The sequence below is a fragment of the Nerophis ophidion genome, linkage group LG23 (assembly GCF_033978795.1).
Source record: "Nerophis ophidion isolate RoL-2023_Sa linkage group LG23, RoL_Noph_v1.0, whole genome shotgun sequence".
NCBI classification, from domain to species: Eukaryota; Metazoa; Chordata; class Actinopteri; order Syngnathiformes; family Syngnathidae; genus Nerophis; species Nerophis ophidion.
Window position 1 is genome coordinate 18,552,176 of NC_084633.1, and position 22,986 is coordinate 18,575,161.

The 22,986-nt window shown below is 40.3% G+C and overlaps 2 protein-coding genes across 4 annotated transcripts in view; one reads left to right on the forward strand and one right to left on the reverse strand.

Moving 5' to 3' along the window:
• lmtk2 (lemur tyrosine kinase 2) overlaps window positions 1-22,986 on the forward strand; it is a 70,295-nt gene that overhangs the window by 45,107 nt on the left and 2,202 nt on the right. For all 3 annotated transcript variants that reach the window (XM_061885097.1, XM_061885098.1, XM_061885099.1), the window contains exons 11-13: window positions 7,093-9,958; window positions 10,035-10,167; window positions 15,261-15,483. In XM_061885097.1, coding sequence (XP_061741081.1) covers window positions 7,093-9,958; window positions 10,035-10,167; window positions 15,261-15,483 — 3,222 coding nt within the window. The remainder of the gene's footprint in view (window positions 1-7,092; window positions 9,959-10,034; window positions 10,168-15,260; window positions 15,484-22,986) is intronic.
• Window positions 18,350-22,986, reverse strand: part of tecpr1b (tectonin beta-propeller repeat containing 1b) — a 64,611-nt gene continuing 59,974 nt past the window's right edge. Inside the window, exon 27 of the transcript XR_009803930.1 lies at window positions 18,350-18,936. The gene's annotated coding sequence lies outside the window, so the exon portion shown is untranslated. The remainder of the gene's footprint in view (window positions 18,937-22,986) is intronic.

Below are 22,986 nucleotides of genomic sequence, written 5' to 3' on the forward strand. Positions count from 1 at the left end.
TTATTAATAGATTACAAGCCAGCGTTCTGACATCTCCATTCACTCCCAAAATGAATAAACAGCTGTTTTATCATTTTCCCCGATTCAATAAACACGTAAAAAACAGTCTGATAGTGTTCCGGTAAATCAAACGTTAGTGCAATCACAATATAGTAACACTCGAAATAGTGCAAAGCAATAATATATCAATAACTCAACGTTGCACGAACGATAATGTCACACAACACCAACACACAAAATAAACATGTAAAGCTCACTTAAGTTATTCCGGATCCACGAATCCCTTAAATTCTTCTTCTTCAGTGTTCGAATCAAACAGTTTGGCGAATATTAAAAGAGTCAGTGTCGCTGCTGTTAATGTTAAATTCTCTCGCTGCTGCTCTATTCCCGTGTTCTACTGTGACTGATCGCCTTGAGTTTAAACTGTGTCGTAGGAGCTTTTTTGGGGTCTTTACACACAGAAACGGCACGCCTCCCGCAGTCATACATCCCAGCATGCACCGTGTGCTTCTTCTTCTACGGGGCAAAATAAGGTCGGCGGCTGTAGAAGAAGAAGCGTAGAAGAAGATCACTTCTTCTTCTACGTGGCAAAATAAGGTCGGCGGCTGTAGAAGAAGCGCACTTTTTCTTCTACGGGGGAAAATGAAGTTGGCGGCTGCTTATCGTAGTTGGGAGACCTCCATCCATCCATTTATTTCTACAGCTTATTGTGGCTCAATATTGGTCCATATATAAGGCACCCCGGATTATAAGGCGCACTGTCAGCTTTTGAGAAAATTTGAGGTTTTTAGGTGCGCCTTATAGCGCAGAAAATACGGTATACGTCGCACTGGAGTATAAGTCGCATTTTGGGGGGAATTTATTTGATAAAATCCAACACCAAGAATAGACATTTGAAAGGCAATTTAAAATAAATAACGAATCGTGAACAACAGGCTGAATAAGTGTATGTTATATGACTCATAAATAACCAACTGAGAAGGTGCCTTCTATGTTAACATAATATGCTAAGAGTCATTCAAATAACTATAGCATATAGAACATGTTATATGTTTACCAAACTATCTGTCAGTCCTAATCCATAAATCCCATGAAATCTTCTTCCTCGATGTCGGTTCTAAACAACTCTGCCAACTCCAAAGGTATGCGCGGCTTCCTCTTGTTGTTTTCTGCTGCATATTTCACTACGTCCAGCTTGTAATCTGCATATCATGATTTACTTTTCAGTGCCATTTTTGTTCAGCCCTTCTCAGTTTTTATAAGTTACCACCAATGATGAAATGATCCATTTTAATAGCTACGGCAGTAGCATATAACATATAGCAGTTAGCATTCCATAACCCACAATGCACTTCTGCCATGACCCTCCCCCGCCGAATTCTTATTGGTTGACGTGTGTGTGACGATTACTGACGTGTGTGTGACGATGGCGGACATTTTCTTCGTCTCTTCCGCGAATGAGATAAATAATATTATTTGATATTTTACGGTAATGTGTTAATACTTTCACACAAGAGTCGCCTCGGAGGATATGTCGCACCAAACTATGAAAAAAAACTGCGACTTATAGTCCGAAAAATACGGTACAATCATTAAATTTAACTGTTAAATATGGATAGCTAGCATTAGATGTCAATGAATGTATATTTTATCATAACATCACGACTGCAAATTGTTCGTCGTGTCTCTTAAATTGCTTTTGTATGTGTGAACACGATCCCTGCGCGTATGTGTTGACGAGATCGGGTGAGTGACACCAACCATTTTATTTGTGTCGGTAGAAATGTTTTATTACATAAACTCTGTAATTGGGGAAAAGATAGACAATTTTTAAACAAATGTGAGCTGTAAAACCAATAATGGTATTAACATAAGCTAGCCGGTAGTGTTTTTGTTACATTTTTTTGCTTTGAAAAATGTTACCGTGAAGAAGTTGCAAACAGCACCTTTAATTAGTTATAGATGTCCCTGTTGTTCACTAATGTTTGCTCGGGATATCAAGATTCCATATATGCTGCTGAGCCTGCGAGAGATTTATTCATGGTTTGTGTTGTGGTTTGTGCAGCCCTTTGAGACACTAGTGATTTAGGGCTATATAAGTAAACATTGATTGATTGATATAGTTTATTAATACTATTAAGGATATGTTCTTGATGCTAACGAATAGCACCAGCTGTGTTGAATATCGCACTTGGCTTTCCTTCACGACGACAACTAACCTTTTTGTTTCTGTTCTGAAATAAGAATGAAATACGTTTATTTCGGTCAGATAATCAACAATCAACCATTTAACAGTACAGATTATACATATTTAGCAATCATACACATTTACACACAAAAATAAAATTAAAAAAAATACCGAAAAAGGAATAGGCTGAAGCCAAAGCTTAAATTTGCCTATCCTATACCTTCACTGAAAATAAGATTACCTGGAACATCAACGTTAAAAAAAATCAATGGGAATGGGATGAAAGTAATTGTTATATATTTTATAATTTTCAATTATTTCACCTTTCAAGGCTTTCTTACACTTCAACAAAAAAAACTTGAGCTTGTTCTACTATTTAACTCCTACAACTGAAATACATTCGTATTTTAAATTACTTCTTACGTTACCTATTTCAAAAATCGATATCCCCCATAAATTATAGTTTTCTCTTAATTTGAATAACCTAAGAATACAAACTGGAAGGTTGTTGTTCTTTACTTGAAACATAATTTCCATTGCTTTTAAAAACACTATCTGAAAATTTAAACACATTAGAACTTGTAAATAATGGATTGGTATGTTCATAGTAGCACACTTTGTGTATTATTTTAATGAACCTTTTTTGAAGTTGAATTATTGGATCTGTGTTCGTTTCATAAACATTTCCCCATATTTCAAAATAATATGTTAAATATGGAAAAATAAAATAATAATATAACATATGCAGACGTTATGAAAATTGACTACAAAAATACAGTGGATTGGACCAACAATCACAACATTTATTACTAGAACTTAACATGCGTTAGTTTATTTGCACAACCAGGTCTTTTTAGTTATATTTAGGCATAGCAACCACAAGCTAATGCAATCTCTTATCCTTTTCTTACGATAAGTTCTGCTCTCAAACACTACTAATATAGTAGAGAATAAACTTGATGGCATCACAGAAAGTTTGTCAAACAAATCAAATGTTCAAAAATACATTTTACAAAGTGATCGCTGCAGACACAAGCATTCCACAAGAGGATGAAAGTGATATTTTTACGAAAAAAAAATTTTCCAACAAACTTTTGTTTTTCCCCTGACATTATTACCTTTATAAACCACTTCTTTTGAGACTTTATGAAAGATATTTCCAATCTATTTATTTGAACGACTGGAACACCCAAAAATAGAACAGCAATACAGCAGTTTCTGCTCAAACTCTTCACTCCTCTCACTTGTTTTAATGCTACGCTCCACCTGCTTGACCATCGTGTGAATGAAGCCACCAAGAAGAAAAAAGGATGTGACGTCATATGAAAACCAGCAATTACATTATTCACCACGGCAGAAGTACATTAGAAAGTAGAGATGCGCGGTTTGCGGTCTCATCCGCGGATAAACCGCGGGTCGGGTAGGTGACATGACGAAAAAATAGATTTTAATTAGATTCGGGCGGGTGGCGGTTGAACCATCCGGAAATATTTTCTGGGATCGGTATCCTTTGCCATTCAAAGAGCCAATTAAGACCCGTGTCACAAAGCGAAGAAGACAATAGGAGACGCTAACATTCTCTAGAATGACTGCCGACAGTCACCCAGATAATAAGTATTAGGGTGTGCTATGAAGTCATTGACTTTGTCGCCCTCTACAGCATGTACGATCTGCTTGTCAGTCCAGCATCATGCTGTGTGTGGCTTCCGCGGCAACACGCACACGACTGCAAGGCATACTGGGTGACACAGAGTACACTAATGGTTGTGATATAAACAATTTTAACACTCTTAGTAATATGCGCCACGCTGTGAAGCCACACCAAACAAGATTGACAAACACATTTCGGGAGGACATCCTCCCAGTAACAAAACATAAACGCAACACAACAAATACCCAGAATCCTGTGTATCCATGATACTTCCTGACTATTTTATACCCCGCTAGCAGATGTATTTCAGCGGGCGGTTGCGTTTCTGATAAAATGTTGGTTCGGGTGGACGGCGGGTTTGGTGATGCGGTTGCGGATGAAATGATTACCTATCCGCGCATTTCTATTAGAAAGTATCCACTAAGAATCGAGTACGCATCATGCTTTTAATATAATTGAATATTGTGACCATTAGGTGTCGCCAATTCACAAATTACTACTCCACTTCAAAAGCACAAGTCTTTCCTAAAGTTAATGTTTTAATACATACCAATGTTCTGAGTGATTTCACTTGATTAAGCCTTTTCTTACATTCCACACTACAAATCAATACAAAATATGTACTTTTATGCTATAAAGTTAGTGTTTTTTTATACCTACATTGTTCTGTTTGCCTAATTTAATTTGACCTTGTTAAACATTCCACACTACAAAATAATACAGGTATGTACTATGATCTCTGCTAATTTTGTATCAAATTAATATCAGTATTGGCCAATACTGAAGGCTCCATTATCGGTATCAGAAGTGGAAAATGTTGTATCAGGACACCCCTTGCGCTTGATTTGCTCACTAGAACCCACTTACAGAACAGTACGGGTATTTCTCACTTGTTTTTTGGCTTTAATTTATTTTTTTATTATCTGATTTATTGGTGTGACGTCCTAATTCTTCACATCGGTCCGATAACCATGTGTCCGATATTTATTGTCCACCCCAAGAAACACACAGCCTTGTACAACATAAATAGCATCTGCAAAACGTACATAGAACATTTTAAAAACATACATTGGAACAGTAATATTGTTTTACATTTGGCCAAAAGAAGCCCTCTTCCCCAAACAAATGTTTTACTCGTTTTAGGGGCCTGTGCTAAATACATTAATAAGGATAGTTTTACAGGTACGCACATGGGACTGGTTGAGAATGCCGGTAAATCCTACAACAGTTCGCATATACCGTATTTTACGGACTGTAGAGCACACCGGTATATAAGCCGCACTCATTGTATTTGAGGGAGAGAAAAAATTCCCACTATATATTAGCCTCACCAGACTATAAGATGCAGATACACAGAATTATTTTGTAAATGTTTATTCACATACCTTCATTGTTTCCAAACGGATCAAACAAAACAGAAGTCATCGTCATGGACTCACTAGCTGCAGAAGCTAGCTCTCCAATCAGCTAAACAGACTCAATAATTCAACAGTGAAATATTACTGAGGAATTTGTGAAACTGAAACAATACAAAAAGAATGCTGTTGTAAGTTAATACTAACACAAACACTTGTAAACTTGTTAGCATATCAGCTAATTCTAATGACGCTACCTTAATTACATTGCGATAGCACGTACAAATATGCATGAAAACACTCATACAGGCATCACATATGGGATGGTTTAGTAAGTATAAACTGTTTAAGTTATATTGTAAAACTTACAAACGTTGCTTGGTAGTGCTGAATGTATAATCCGTAGGATTAAAAACGCTATGGATGGCTAGAAAACTGGACAGCGATTCTACACCTGGTTGAAAGGTGTCATGTTTAAGCACCAAACTATCTATTAAACAGAACAAGAAGCAAGGAATCAGGCAGAGTTCGAATTTGCTCATGAGGAAAACGCATGGAGGTGCACACTCAGTTAAAGTCTCACCCTACGCTCTGAGGAACAGCACACGCGCCACCTTTTTTATTCAGGACTTCCCTAGTTACATCGCTGAGGCTGCTTCTAAAGGGAGGGGTCATGCAAGCAGCTTAGTATGCACAATACGTGATTATTTAGAACGGAAATGGGCTGGGGGCCATGTGATTGCGCCCTGTCTCTGCCTGCTGTTGCCTTAGCCTCATTGAGGTGCTTGCGGTTCGTCCTTGGCTGTTAGCAGGCTGAACGACAGAAAGATTAAAAGAAAAATCTATAAATTAGCTGCACCATTTTATAAGCCACAGAATTCGAAATGTAGGGAAAAAGTAGCAGCGTGTAGCCTTGAATTTATGGTACTGTATTCTTGTTGTTACTTTTGTTGTAACTTTAAAGGACAGAATTTCTAGGCGCAGTCAAGGCGTTGAGGGGTTCCGGTTTGGTGACCGCAGGATTAGGTCTCTGCTTTTTGCAGATGATGTGGTCCTGATGGCTTCATCTGACCGGGATCTTCAGCTCTCACTGGATCGGTTCGCAGCCGAGTGTGAAGCGACTGGAATGAGAATCAGCACCTCCAAGTCCGAGTCCATGGTTCTCGCCCGGAAAAGGGTGGAATGCCATCTCCGGGTTGGGGAGGAGACCCTGCCCCAAGTGGAGGAGTTCAAGTACCTAGGAGTCTTGTTCACGAGTGGGGGAAGAGTGGATCGTGAGATCGACAGGCGGATCGGTGCGGCGTCTTCAGTAATGCGGACGTTGTATCGATCCGTTGTGGTGAAGAAGGAGCTGAGCCGGAAGGCAAAGCTCTCAATTTACCGGTCGATCTACGTTCCCATCCTCACCTATGGTCATGAGCTTTGGGTCATGACCGAAAGGATAAGATCACGGGTACAAGCGGCCCAAATGAGTTTCCTCCGCCGTGTGGCGGGGCTCTCCCTTAGAGATTGGGTGAGAAGCTCTGCCATCCGGGAGGAACTCAAAGTAAAGCTGCTGCTCCTTCACATCGAGAGGAGCCAGATGAGGTGGTTTGGGCATCTGGTCAGGATGCCACCCAAACGCCTCCCTAGGGAGGTGTTTAGGGCACGTCCAGCCGGTAGGAGGCCACGGGGAAGACCCAGGACACGTTGGGAAGACTATGTCTCCCGGCTGGCCTGGGAACGCCTCGGGATCCCCCGGGAAGAGCTAGACGAAGTGGCTGGGGAGAGGGAAGTCTGGGTTTCCCTGCTTAGGCTGTTGCCCCCGCGACCCGACCTCGGATAAGCGGAAGAAGATGGTTGGCTGGATGGATGGATTCTTGTTGTTTGAGGAGTAACACATTTTCCTCCCCTTATAGGTACGAGGTCCTGCAGTTCTGCTGGCTCTCTCCAGACAAGCGGGCCACAGCAGAGGAGGTGCACCGCTTACTCGTCTACCTGCGGATGCAAGGCCAAAGGGACATAGAAGATGACTTTGATCAACGCTGGGATGCCCTCAAGCCTAATGTTTCCACACGTCAGACCACCGTCAGCCACTCCTCATTCCCCATCTTGGAGCAGTTCAGTGACGACTCCCTGCAGCAAGATATCGACGAGGTGCTAACTGTCACCGAGACGAGCAAAGGACTCAGTTTCGAGTACGTTTGGGAAGCGGCCAAGCATGACCACTATGACGGCAGCCATTCTCATTCAGGCGTGGACACGACGGTCAATTACCAAAGCATGTTTTTTCCTGTTTCCACTGAAGACATCCGGGCCAACTACCCAGATCCTGTTGCCAGATCAGCACTGGCAGGTAGTGGGAACAGCCCTTCGAGAATACCCGGGATTGTGCCGGTGTTTGATGCCCAGAAACCATCTAATGACAACCCCTATTACATACAATTAGAAGAACAAACAGGAGAAAGCACTCAAACCACAGATTTGACTTCATGCCAACAGGACTTTGTTGTCCTTCAAGATGTTCGTCTAGATGAATCCAGCACTGAGGCGGACTTTTTTCACCACAGTATTGACTCCAAGGATTCCTATTTGCCAGACAGTCACATCTGGTCCTCTCTCGAAAATGACAGTCCATACCACACTAACATTTTCACTGAGGGAGAATCCAAGCAGCAGGAAGACTCTGTTTCTTGGAGGCAGGATTTTGTGGACCTTCCAGAGAGCACCGGGAACCCTTTCTGTAGTAATACTCCTTTGAATGCACATAATTCTTTTTTAGAGGGATGTCCAGAAGCCACTTACCGCACTCTGGAGGAGGACTCGTTTGAGGAGGACAGCAGTGATCGGGGGAAGCTTCTAAATAATGAAAAGCTGGCAGAGAATTTTATGTTTCTTAAGGAACATAATTTAATGAAAGAAGGTAGGTTTCAGAATTTTCTATTACCTGGTGTTGTACATGAACCTGAAGACACCTTCAGGATGAGTTCTTGGGACAACCCGGACATATACGGCAGCTTAAACACAGCAGATACCATCTCAAAACCTGCGTGGTGTAGCACATCCCCAGGAAAAGACCTATATGACTCATCCAGTACTAATTTTGGGCCACACAATCCGTTCCGGGTAGAAAATGAAACACTGGTGCCTTCCATTACTGTTATGTCAGAAGATGACACAATCAACCAGCTGCCAGTTAGAAACAGTTCTTCCACTGAGGACCTCACTCTGCTCCAACCCTCTGGCAGAGACTTGGATTCTACCTCGGAGAGAATCCAACCCTCTGGCAGAGACTTGGATTCTACCTCGGAGAGATTTGATCTGCTTGTTTGTCAGACTGATGATCACATTCCCATGTTCTGTGAAAGTGCCACTGCAGACTTTTTGTGCACAGATGCCAAACTTTCTAGCCCGGACTGTGACGTTGGAACTCCAAACGTTGGCAGTCACGGACTCCTACCTGAGGAGTGGCATGTCCAAACGTCTGTTTCAGACAGCGGACATGTTGATGAGCTAACTAGCAATGACCTGTTGAGTGAACTCAATGACGATGCAGACATGGACATGAAAACAACAATGTCTGACCATGAAGAATCATTCACTGATGATAATGGACAACCTTCTCTGTTAGTCTCTGGACCGTCTCTAGACCAGATTAGCCAAGACAGCTTACTAGAGGACAGCATGTGCACCACTCTGCCAAGTGTGGACCATTCAGCTGAGACACCAGACTCCTTGGACTCCTTAGACATCCACAGGCTCGGAGATCAGTACAAACTCCAACCCCCGTACAAAATATCTGACAGTGGCTATGAGACAGAGAACCTGGAATCCCCTGAGTGGAACTCTCAGCCGAATGATGAAAAAGACATGTCCCTTGTAAAAGATGTCCTAAATGTGGGCCAGAAGACAAAAGAAACGGAAGAAGCTGCTGTGATGACAAATCTAGTTCCGCCAGAGATCATCATCTCTGAAGCCGAGGGCACTCTGGACTTTCCCGGTGAGAATCTAAATGAAGACCCCGATGTCGTTCTTGCCGACGAACCGCTCATGAACAGCAACTACAGAGACTCCGCCTACTTCTCAGACAATGAATCAGAGCCTGAGAAGAAAGGTGAAGAAACAAACATGGATGTCACATCGCTGAGGAGTTCTACGGATGATCCTCAACTCATCAGACCTCTGGAACCTAGTTTGGAGTCTCTGTTATCACCGCAGGAAGGTTCTGCTGCCCTCCAAGCGCAAGGGGATGTGGAAAAAGATCCACTCCCAGAGGTGGGTGCAAATATCAAGGAGTCCCTCAACTGGTCCAGTTCGGTTGGAGATGAATCCGACTCTTTCCGTGATCCGGACCAAACTAAACCATCCGGTCCACTCCCGTCCGTTGAGGTTGCCGTTCATGCTAAGCTAACCAGGACCTACGCCGGTGAGGGCCACAAAATAAAAGAGCCGGACATGGAGGGACGTTACCTGGGCAGGCGAGACGGCTCGGGTTTGGACGGCCTTGAAGACGGTGGAGACGCGGACGAGGAGAACGAAAACAGCGACGACTCCGATGACGACGCCCACGCCTACCAGCTGCACAGCTCCAGCTCGGACAGCGAGGACGAGGGTGTGCAAACAGTGCCGCTCATTATCTCGGACGACAGCGATTCAAAGAACCTGAGAAGCTTGTTGAAAGCATCCACCCTCCACATCCAGGCCCCGTCCCCAACTTCTCACACTGACACCACCAGAAGAGCGGTGTCCTTCTTTGATGACGTCACCGTCTACCTGTTTGACCAGGTGCACTTCTTGTCTTTCTGCTGCTGATGCGGATTTGGGATGTGATGGGCCTAAATACAACCTTCTGATTTTGTAGGAGACCCCCACCAAGGAACTGGGTGACCACACCTCAGGTTCTGACAACCACGCGCCACAGTTCAGCCGCCCGGTGCCAAGTTCTAGTTACCTGAACCGCTTTGCCAACTCCGAAAGCTCCACAGATGAAGAAGGTACCTTTGACCTTGAACGTCCTATGGACATTTTTATACTTGCAGTTTATACATCTGGGTTTTTAATGCATACTGATATTTGTCACTCAGTGTTAACATTGGTTGTGGTAATTAATCCACATTTAACTTTCTAAAAGATGGATCAACAAATAATGTAAATCTTTAAATGCCCAAAAACATGTACGTAAATATTTTTTTAATGTAGAAACAATTACTTTAATTAAACAATGCCACATATTTAGGAAGGAAATGGAAACATGAACATTTACACTTTTACAGAAGCTGATCAGTGAGGTTAAAATATTGACTGGACTCTCACAATATTCTGCTAGATCCACTATGGACTGGACTCTCACTATTATGTTAGATCCACTATGGACTGGACTCTCACAATTGTGTAAGATGTACTATGGACTGGACTTTCACAATATTATGTTAGATCCACTATGGACTGGACTTTCACAATATTATGTTAGATCCACTATGGACTGGACTCTCACTATTATGTTAGATCCACTATGGACTGGACTCTCACTATTATGTTAGATCCACTATGGACTGGACTCACAATTGTGTAAGATGCACTATGGACTGGACTTTCACAATATTATGTTAGATCCACTATGGACTGGACTCTCACAATATTATGCTAGATCCACTATGGACTGGACTCTCACTATTATGTTAGATCCACTATGGACTGGACTTTCACAATATTATGTTAGATCCACTATGGACTGGACTCTCACAATATTATGCTAGATCCACTATGGACTGGACTCTCACTATTATGTTAGATCCACTATGGACTGGACTCACAATTGTGTAAGATGCACTATGGACTGGACTTTCACAATATTATGTTAGATCCACTATGGACTGGACTCTCACAATATTATGTTAGATCCACTATGGACTGGACTCTCACAATATTATGCTAGATCCACCATGGACTGGACTCTCACTATTATGTTAGATCCACTATGGACTGGACTCTCACAATATTATGCTAGATCCACTATGGACTGGACTCTCACTATTATGTTAGATCCACTATGGACTGGGCTCTCACAGTATTATGTCAGATCCACTATGGACTGGACTCTCACAATATTATGCTAGATCCACCATGGACTGGACTCTCACTATTATGTTAGATCCACTATGGAGTAGACTCTCACAATGTTATGCTAGATCCACTGTGGACCGGACTTTCACTATTATGTTAGATCCACTATGGACTGGACTCTCACAATATTATGTTAGATCCACTATGGACTGGACTCTCACAATATTATGCTAGATCCACCATGGACTGGACTCTCACTATTATGTTAGATCCACTATGGACTGGACTCTCACAATATTATGCTAGATCCACTATGGACTGGACTCTCACTATTATGTTAGATCCACTATGGACTGGGCTCTCACAGTATTATGTCAGATCCACTATGGACTGGACTCTCACAATATTATGCTAGATCCACCATGGACTGGACTCTCACTATTATGTTAGATCCACTATGGACTGGACTCTCACAATATTATGCTAGATCCACCATGGACTGGACTCTCACTATTATGTTAGATCCACTATGGACTGGACTCTCACAATATTATGCTAGATCCACTATGGACTGGACTCTCACTATTATGTTGGATCCACTATGGACTGGGCTCTCACAGTATTATGTCAGATCCACTATGGACTGGACTCTCACAATATTATGCTAGATCCACCATGGACTGGACTCTCACTATTATGTTAGATCCACTATGGAGTAGACTCTCACAATGTTATGCTAGATCCACTGTGGACTGGACTCTCACTATTATGTTAGATCCACTATGGACCGGACTTTCACTATTATGTTAGATGCACTATGGACTGGACTTACACAATATTATGTTAGATCCACTATGGACTGGACTCTGATTATTATGTTAGATTCACTACGGACTGGACTCTCACTGTTATGTTAGATCCACTATGGACTGGACTTACACAATATTATGTTAGATCCACTATGGACTGGACTCTGATTATTATGTTAGATTCACTATGGACTGGACTCTGATTATTATGTTAGATCCACTATGGACTGTACTCTCACTGTTATGTTAGATCCACTATGGACTGGACTCACTATTATGTTAGATGCACTATGGACTGGACTCTCACTGTTATGTTAGATCCACTATGGACTGGACTCTCACTATTATGTTAGATGCACCATGGACTGGAGTTACACAATATTATGTTAGATCCACTATGGACTGGACTCTCACAACATTATACTAGATCCACTCGACGTCCATTGCACCGGTCACCCAGGGATGGGTCCTTACATCCGCGGTCCCCTCCAAGGTTTCTCATTGTCCCATTGGGTTGAGTTTTTCCTTGCCCTGATGTGGTATCTGAGCCGAGGATGTGGTTGTGGCTTGTGCAGACCTTTGAGACACTCGTGATTTAGGGATACATAAGTAAACATTGATTGATTGAAAATAATTTATTGAATTGAAAAGTGTTGATCACCCTTTTGATTGAAGAGTTGACAATTTCTTTGGCATCACGGTGATTTATTTTGCAGTCGTGGTTAATAATAATAATTTAAAAAAGACTTGTCATGTACAGTTGTGGTCAAAAGTTTACATACACTTGTAAAGAACATAATGTCATGGCTGTCTTAACTTTCCAATCATTTCTACAACTCTTATTTTTTTGTGATAAAGTGATTGGAGCACATACTTGTTGGTCAAAGAAAACATTCATGAAGTTTGGATCTTTTATGAATTTATTATGGGTCTACTGAAAATGTGAGCAAATCTGCTGGGTCAAAAGTATACATTAAACAACATACATTATCAATTTTGGTGATGTAGAAAAGTGATATTCAAATCAGATTAGCTTCATGGCATGGCCTCTTAACTTCATAGGAGTGATTGTTATAGACTACTTCTCGGGGCCCATTTTAATTAGGGTTCATGTGATGCAGTCTTTAGACTCAGTTACAAACGAGACAATGGGAAAGTCAAATAATGATGGGTCTACTGAAAATGTTGGGTCAAAAGTATACATACAGCAATGTTAATATTTGACAAGTTTCACTGCAATAAGGCGCTTTTGGTAACCATCCACAAGCTTCTGCTTGAATATTTGACCACTCCTCTTGACAAAATTGGTGCAGTTCAGCTAAATTGTTTGGTTTTCCGACATGGACTTGTTTCTTCAGCATTGTCCACACTTTTAAGTCAGGACTTTGGGAAGGACATTCTAAAACCTGAATTCTAGCCTGATTTAGCCATTCCTTTACCACTTTTGAGGTTTGTTCGGGGTCATTGTCCTGTTGGAACACCCAACTGCGCCCAAGACCCAACCTCCGGGCTGATGATTTTAGCTTGTCCTGAAGCTTTTTGGAGGTAATCCTCCTTTTTCGTTGTCCCATTTATGTTCTGTAAAGCACCAGTTCCATTGGCAGCAAAACAGGCCCAGAGCATAATACTACCACCACCATGCTTGACGTTAAGCCTGGTGTTCCTGGGATTAAAGGCATCACCTTTTCTCTTCCAAATATATTGCTGGGTATTGTGGCCAAACAGCTCCATTTGTTTTTCATCCGACCACAGAACGTTCCTCCAGAAGGTCTTATCTTCGTCCATGTGATGTCAGACGAAACAACAATTGAGCTGTGAGTTTGCCCACAATAACCAGCAATATGTTTGGTAATGACGTGCCTCAAGAATTATATGTCCGGCAGTTTGCAAGCAGCAACGTCCTTCACCTTTTTATTTTTTTTTGCAAAGGTCCTCACTAGTGTGATGAGTGTGTGTGTTGCTTTTGAGGTTTGAAATGCTGAGTATTTTACACATCTGTGTGTGTGGCACCAATGTAAATATATCAACGTTTTTAAAGTGTAAAATCCTAAAAATCTGATATGTATATTTAAGAGGTGGGTAAAGTAGCCAGAAATTGTACTCAAGTAAGAGTACTGTTACTTTAGAGATGTATTACTCAAGTAAAAGTAAGGAGTAGTCACCCAAATATTTACGTGAGTAAAAGTAAAAAGTATGTTGAGAAAAAAACTACTCAAGTACTGAGTAACTGATGAGTAACCAGTTCGTTTGATGATGACGGCAACAAGTAATGCACAAAAACATAAAAATAGCAATGAGCAAATTCACAGCCAGGAATATCTCTTAAGCAACTAAAACAATAATATATATTAAATAATATATATTTGGTTTTACACTGTATTGAAAAAAATGAATTTTACCTTTGCAACCTCGTTATACTATTGGCTAAGTTTTATATTCATTAATGTAAGTTTCTCAATAACCGACCTGTTTTTGTCACCTTTAAAAAAAAAATTATTAGTCTACTTTAAAACACTCTACCTCTAACAACCAAAAAGCTGTGAAAACAATGATGCTGTGTTCCAAATTTAAGTTGTTTACTGAGATTGAGTGAGCCTATGGCTTTGCACTTTGTTTATTTTATATATATATATTTTTGCATTCTATTTTAGTTACTTTGAATTTACAACCCCCTGGCGCTGTTTTGTACGGTTTTTATACTGTTTTTGTACTTTGATTATTATTTTCAACTGTTTGTAAATGTTGAAATTTATAAATAAAGGGTTTTATATATATATATATATATATATATATATATATATATATTTTTTTTTTTTAAAGTGCAGTTAATCATGTGACCACCTGGCTCTGTTTGATTGGTGAAACGGAGTCAAACGTCACCAGTGACTGCATTTGATTGGTGAAACGCAGGCATGTGATAGATCCTACTTTGAAGGTCTGTCTGACAAACCAAAACAAACAAAGCGTGCATTAACAGATCGATGAAAATCAGTAGCGAGCTGAATGTTTATAAATGGAGCGGAGTAAAAGTAGCGTTTCTTCTCTAAAAATATACTCAAGTCAAAGTATGTGGCATTAAAACTACTCTTAGAAGTACAATTTTTATCCCAAAAGTTACTCATGTAGATGTAACGGAGTAAATGTAGCGGGTTACTACCCACCTCTGGAGTTAACAATATAAGGTGTGTGTTTAAACTGCTCTCGTTACGCTGCAGGTGGCGGCTTTGAGTGGGATGACGACTTCCCCTCCACGCCCGCCTTCCCCTCCAAGACACACACGGACATGGCGTCAAAGAGCATCTCGGCCCCCCCGCCCCTCACCACGGCGTCCCTCTGGAGCGGCTCGTCCAACTACTCCCGCTTCTCCATCTCACCTGCCAGCATCGCCAGCTTCTCCCTCACACACCTCACAGACTCCGACATGGAACAAGGAGGCAAGTTCAACTTCCACCACACTGTAAACTGTGAATGGGTTATACTTGTATAGCGCTTTTTTTCTACAAAGCCCTTTCCACATTCACACATCCACACACTGATGGAGGGAGCTGCCATGCAAGGCTAAAACCACCACCCATCAGCAGCAAGGGTGAAGTGTTTTGCTCAAGGACACAACGGACGTGACAAGGTTGGTAGAAGGCGGGGATCGAACCAGGAACCCTCAGATTGCTGGCACGGCCACCCTCCCAACCGCGCCACACTGTCCCAATTGTCACATTTACTTCTAGAAAACGCCTGTGTCCGGCGAATAAATAGGTTGTGGTCGCAAATTGTCCTGCCACAACTTTCACCTCTAACGAAGCAAACCAAAATCTTCTCGACGTGCTGACAGATTGTGGCAAAAACATGGCTGCCAACTCATGTGGAAAACGAATGCAAACTGTACTCATCTACTGACATCTTAAATCAATCAAGGTTATACAGGGTATATGCCACCTAACCTTATCCTTGTCCACACACACACTGGTGTATGATTTAAACTTTTATTAGTTGGGAAAGTGGCCATGCCAGCAATCTGAGGGTTCCTGGTTCAATCCCCACCTTCTACCATCCTAGTCACTTCACCCTTGCTCCTGATCGGTGGTGGTTATCGCCTTGCATGGCAGCTCCCACTATCAGTGTGTGAATATGTGTGTGAATTAGAGATGCGCGGATAGGCAATTATGTCATCCGCAACCGCATCACTAAATCAATCAATCAATGTTTACTTATAAAGTCGTCATTCACCCGCCAATCCACCCGAACCAACATTTTATCAACACCGCAACCGCCCGCCCGTTGTTATATATCAGGGGTCGGCAACCTTCACCACTCATAGATCTAATTTGACTCGTTTCACAGAGTATAGAAGACAATGGGAGCTGCAAACATTCTCGCGACTGTTTGCTGGTGCTTATCCAGAAAACGAGAATAAGGCGTGCTATGAAGCCATTGTCTTTAATATCTTCAACAACATGTACAAGTTGTTTGCCAATCCAGCAACATGTTGTGTGCAGCTTCCGCAGAAACACGTACAAGATTGAAAGGCAATACTGGGTGATACAGAGTACACTGATGGTTGTGATATAAACAATTTTAACACTCTTACTAATATGCGCCACACTGTGAAGCCACACCAAACAAGAATGACAAACACATTTCGGGAGAACATCCTCACAGTAACACAACATAAACGCAACACAACAAATACCCAGGATCCTTTGCATCCATGAGTCTTCCTGAATATATTTTACACCCCCGCGCCCTTAACCCCGCCCACCTTACCAACGCACTGGGGGGGCGGGTTCTGGTGCTAGCGGGGTGTATAATATGGTCAGGAATAGTCATGGATGCAAAGGATTCTGGGTATTTGTTTTGTTGCGTTTATGTTGTGTTACTGTGAGGATGTTCTCCCGAAATGTGTTTGTCATTCTTGTTTAGTGTGGCTTCACAACGTGGCGCATATTAGTAAGAGTGTTAAAGTTGTTTATATCACAACCATCAGTGTACTCTGTGTCACCCAGTGTGCCTCTGTCGTGTGCGTGTGTCTGCAGAAGCCACATATAACATGTTGCTGGACTGGCATGCATTTTATTCATGTTGTAGAAGGCGTCAAAGGCAATGGCTTCACAGCACGCCCTAATTCTTGTCAACTGGGTGACCGCCAGCAGATATTGGCGAGAATGTTTGCGGCTCTTGTTGTCTTCTTTACTTTGTGACACGGGTCAAAATGGCTCTTTGAGTAGTAAATGTTGCCGATCCCTGAACCATGTATAACAAATATTTCCGAATGGTTCAACCGCCACCCGCCCGAATCTATTTAAAATCTAATTTTTCATCATGTCACCCGCCCGACCCGCGGTTTATCCGCGGATGAGACCGCAAACCGCGCCTTTCTAGTGTGAATGGGTGAATGTGGAATTATTGTCAAAGCGCTTTGGGCTCCTTTAAAAAGGGGTAGAAAAGCGCTCTACAAGTACAACCATTTACCATTTATTAGTAGATTGCACAGTTCAGTACATATTCTGTACAATTGACCACAAAATGGTAACACCCCAATGAGTTTTTCAACTTATTTAAGTCGGGGTCCACGTTAATCAATTCATGGGTCATTTAAGACCCCCCACCCCAGGGGTCGGGAACCTTTTTGGCTGAGAGAGCCATACAAGCCAAATATTTTAAAAAGTATTTCCGTGAGAGCCATATAATATTTTTTTAAGACTGAATACAACTAAATGTGTGCATTTTTAAAGTAAGACCAACATTTTTAGAGTATAATAAGTCTTGTTTTTAATACCATTGTTGTTCTGAAGTTAAGCAATAATAAATACAATACTTCTTATCATTAATGCAACTTCTTGAACAGGTGCGGTAGTTGAAATGCATGAGAATGTTTTATATTTTGAACGTTATTTTTAACACTGTGATTACCAGCGGAATTATTCATTACTTATCTTGTTAAGCAACGTCAGCTAAGATTATCTGAGAGCCAGATGCAGTCATCAAAAGAGCCACATCTGGCTCAAGAGCCATAGGTTCCCTACCCTTGTCCCACCCCCTCCGTCCGCTGGCAAAACTAAAACCTAATACACATGCGCGAAAAGTTGCAAACATCATACTCACCTCCAGTGTTGCTGTGTGTGCAAGTTTTTAAATGTCACTTATCTGAACAATATCCAATCCAATCCAATCCACTTTATTTATATGACACATTTAAACAATAACGTTTCCAAAGTGCTGCACAGCCATGTTAAAAACAATTGTAAAAAAAAATAAAATAAAATAAAATAAAAAAAGTATATATATATATTATGCTCCACCAATGACTGAATAAAAACAAAAAATAAATGAATATAAAACAATATAAAAACAAATATGATTAAAAAGTATTTTAAAGGGTAAAATCAATTAAAACAGTAAAATAGAAATCAAAGTGTATAAAAAACACAGAGGACAACAGAACAGAGGACCACACAACTCACGTAGTGTTAAAAGCCAAAGAATGAAAGTGGGTCTTAAGTGTTGTAGTATTTCAATGAGCTGGAGTCCAGTGTGTTGTGGGGTCCTATTGTAGTGAATCACACCTGAGACATCATACATTAATCACATCTTTATTAGACATGTGAACGTAAACAATGTGATAAAGACCATTTTACGTCAATCAAACTAGGGATCTAGATATCTGATCAGGACCCTCCTCACTCTTTTGCCTTCACCTTCATTGTCCATTCATTCGTTTTTGGTGACTTTATACACTTTGGACCTAGACGTTGAGTCCGTGACATACATGGTGGACAATAAGTGACACAGTCTGCTTTGCCAGTCCAAATGCATTCGCTGTTTTCCGTAGTCTTCAAAGCACACGCTACCTTTTTTTAATCACATCCACGGCAGTTTGCATTCTCGTTGTCTCTCCTTTGACAAATGGACAAAGTTATTTGCTAAGTATAATCACAGCTGACCTGGACTTTTGAAAGTTTTCTTGCCGTCTGAGAAGTGTTGTATCCTAAATAGCTGCAATCGCTCTCTCTCAAGGTGTTCATGTGTGATTTACACAAGCGTCTGTACATGTAGAACAGGGGTCGGCAACCCACTCTGATGTGGCTCAGCTGAATACTTGCTGATCCCCACAATTTCTCCCGGATGCCTCCCAGAAATATCCTGGGGATAACATTCTCCGATTGTCACCCGCACAACGATATTGTGGGCGTGCCGTGATGGCAATGCTTTAAACATCTTCTAATACGTGTCGTCGCAATGTGCCCACTTTCACGCCATGCTATCTGCGTGCCAGCCGGTCACATGTAGCATACGAGCCCAGCTAGCACACGTAACTGACTGCAAGGCATACTTGTTTAACAGCTACACGGGTTACACTGATGGTTGTGATATAAACAACTTTAACACTCTTACTAATATGCGCCACACTGTGAAGCCACACCAAACAGGAATGACAAACACATTTTGGGAGAACATCCACACTGTAACACAACATTCTTGTTTGGTGTGGGTTCACAGTGTTGAGGTTGTTTGAACGGGCCCCTTTGGTGTAACTTGTATGGCTGTTGAACAAGTATGCCTTACAATCACATACGCTTATCTGCTGAAGCCACAAACTACATGTGACTGGGCTGGCAAGCTGTTAGCACAGGTTGTTACGGACGCTAAAGGCATCATAGCACACCCTTATTATTGTTGTTAAGGTGATAGCCCTAATTATTGTTGTTAAGGTGATAGCCTTAATTATTGTTGTTAAGGTGATAGCCCTAATTATTGTTGTTAAGGTGATAGCCCTAATTATTGTTGTTAAGGTGATAGCCCTAATTATTGTTGTTAAGGTGATAGCCTTAATTATTGTTGTTAAGGTGATAGCCTTAATTATTGTTGTTAAGGTGATAGCCCTAATTATTGTTGTTAAGGTGATAGCCCTAATTATTGTTGTTAAGGTGATAGCCTTAATTATTGTTGTTAAGGTGATAGCCTTAATTATTGTTGTTAAGGTGATAGCCTTAATTATTGTTGTTAAGGTGATAGCCTTAATTATTGTTGTTAAGGTGATAGCCTTAATTATTGTTGTTAAGGTGATAGCCCTAATTATTGTTGTTAAGGTGATAGCCCTAATTATTGTTGTTAAGGTGATAGCCCTAATTATTGTTGTTAAGGTGATAGCCTTAATTATTGTTGTTAAGGTGATAGCCTTAATTATTGTTGTTAAGGTGATAGCCCTAATTATTGTTGTTAAGGTGATAGCCCTAATTATTGTTGTTAAGGTGATAGCCTTAATTATTGTTGTTAAGGTGATAGCCTTAATTATTGTTGTTAAGGTGATAGCCTTAATTATTGTTGTTAAGGTGATAGCCTTAATTATTGTTGTTAAGGTGATAGCCTTAATTATTGTTGTTAAGGTGATAGCCCTAATTATTGTTGTTAAGGTGATAGCCTTAACCTTAACATAGAAGGCACCTTCTCAGTTGCTTACACTTATTCAGCCTGTTGTTCACTATTCTTTATTTATTTTAAATTGCCTTTCAAATGTCTATTCTTGCTGTTGGATTTTATCAAATATATTTCCCCAAAAACGTGACTTATACTCCAGTGTGATTTATATATGTTTTTTGCCTTCTTTATTATGCATTTTCGGCCGGTGCGATTTATAATCCGAAAAATACGCTAATAGTGTTTTAAATACCGCATTTTTCAGAGTATAAGTCGCTCCGGAGTATAAGTCACACCTGCTGTAAATGCATAATAAAGAAGGAAAAAACCAATATAAGTCGCATTTTTGGGGAAATATATTTGATAAAATCCAACAGCAAGAATAGACATTTGAAAGGCAATTTAAAATAAATAAAGAATAGTGAACAACAGGCTGAATAAGTGTAAGTTATATGAGGCATAAATAAGCAACTGCTATGTTAACCTAACATATTATGGTAAGAGTCATTCAAATAACTAGAACATATAGAACATGCTATACCTTTAACAAACTGTCACTCGTAATCCATAAATCCCATGAAATCTTATACGTCTAGTCTCTTACGTGAATGAGCTAAATAATATTATTTGATATTTTACGGTAATGTGTTAATGATTTCACATATAAGTCGCACCCCTGGCCAAACCATGAAAAAAACTGCGACTTATAGTCCGAAAAATATGGTAAAAATACGGTAATCATGTAGAATGTTGATAACATTGTCCACTTCTTCTCACTTCTTGCATCAGTTAGCTGCCAACTTTTGTGGTTTGCAGCAATCCTCACCCCGGTATAGCCCTTATTAGCATTCTTTATAATTACATTTGTTTTATTGCAACTGCATTCAAATGCTTAAAATTCAACAATAGAACTTAAGTGTTTTTCTAATACCGATACCAAAAATATTTTGATACTTTTCTAAATAAAGGGGATCACAAAATATGTCATTATTGTACATTAAACATATGTTTCTTATTTCAAGTTTGTCCTTGTAAATAAATAAATAAAATAGTGAACATACAAGACAACTTTACACTATTCTTTATTTTAAATTGCCTTTCAAATGTCTATTCTTGGTGTTGGTTCTTATTCTCCAGTGCGACTTATATATGTTTTTTTCCTTCTTTATTATGCATTTTCGGCCGGTGCGACTTATACTCCGAAAAATGCGGTAATCAAGTTCGTCCATAGTGGAAATAAATATTTAGTGACTGTTATTTGAATAAGCTTGTGACTGAAGCAGCATTGGAGATGTGTCAATATATCATATAGCAGCAATCACTAGAGACCTAGCCAAGATAACAGCAATGATGAGCTTAAAGTCATGAAGCCAGAACACATCCTGGTTTCAAAAATGTCTTTGTCAGTGTGCAGTTTTCAACAGAAAGTGCAACAATAACACTAAATCCGGAACAACTTCAAAGAGAAAAGTGCACTAATACACCTCAAAAACTGAAATCTAAGTAGGAGGAAACATTTCAAATTAGGTTGATATTTGCTTACTTTGTCTGATAAGATAATACCTCCCCATTTTATGTTAGTTTTTACTTGTTTGAAGGGTTTTGGTCCTAAATGATCTCAGTAAGATATTCCAGCTTGTTGCTGAGATGTGATGACATATATTGAGTGAAACATGCTTGAACTAGAATATCAACTGATGCAAAGCAAGTATAAAACTACTGTTTAAAGTAATAATTTCTAACTTCAAGCATGACAAAAAATCATGATCATTATGTCAAGATAATGGCACTAACATTTACCTCATTTAAGTATATTTTCCAACTTATTGAGCAAAAAGGTCTTTTTTTTTTTCTACCAAGAAAAGTGCACTTAGTGAGAATACTGTATTTCCTTAGCTGGGGCGCTAATTATTTTAAAACCTCTTCTCACTCCGGCACTTACCAAAGGCATGCAGTAAATTTAGGCCTGCACTTATAAATTTGAGTGTGATGTAAGGATACCATCATTAAAAGCACATTTAATAAAAAAAAAACGTTCTTATGGTCTTACCTTTACTTATAAATGAAGTCCCTGCCCAGCTCCTTCTGATCAAAAGCATCGATAACTTGTTTATATTAGTCTTCCTTATCTTTCTTCAGTTTTAAAAGTCTCTCTGTCTCCTGCTTTGATTGAAAGTCCAGTTTAGAAAACTGTTTTATTTTAGATATGTAATCCTCCATGTTAAAAGTGCAAGCGAGAGGAAAAAATAAACGATCGCTGCTTGTTGTCACTTCTTCTGCAGCCGAGTAGTCGCAAGAAGGACCACTAGCGCCCTCTACCACCAGGAGGCGGGAGTCATTTAATGACTCATATTTGACACACGCAGCTACGGTGTATTAATAAAACATAGCTGCTTACTGTTCTTTTTAGCATATTTAATAGCTTGGACCTTAAATCCTACTGAATAGCTCTTAATCTTCTTCCCTTTATGCAATTTCAAATTATTGAAATCAACCTCGTCCATTTTGAAAATGATGACAGGTGAAGTG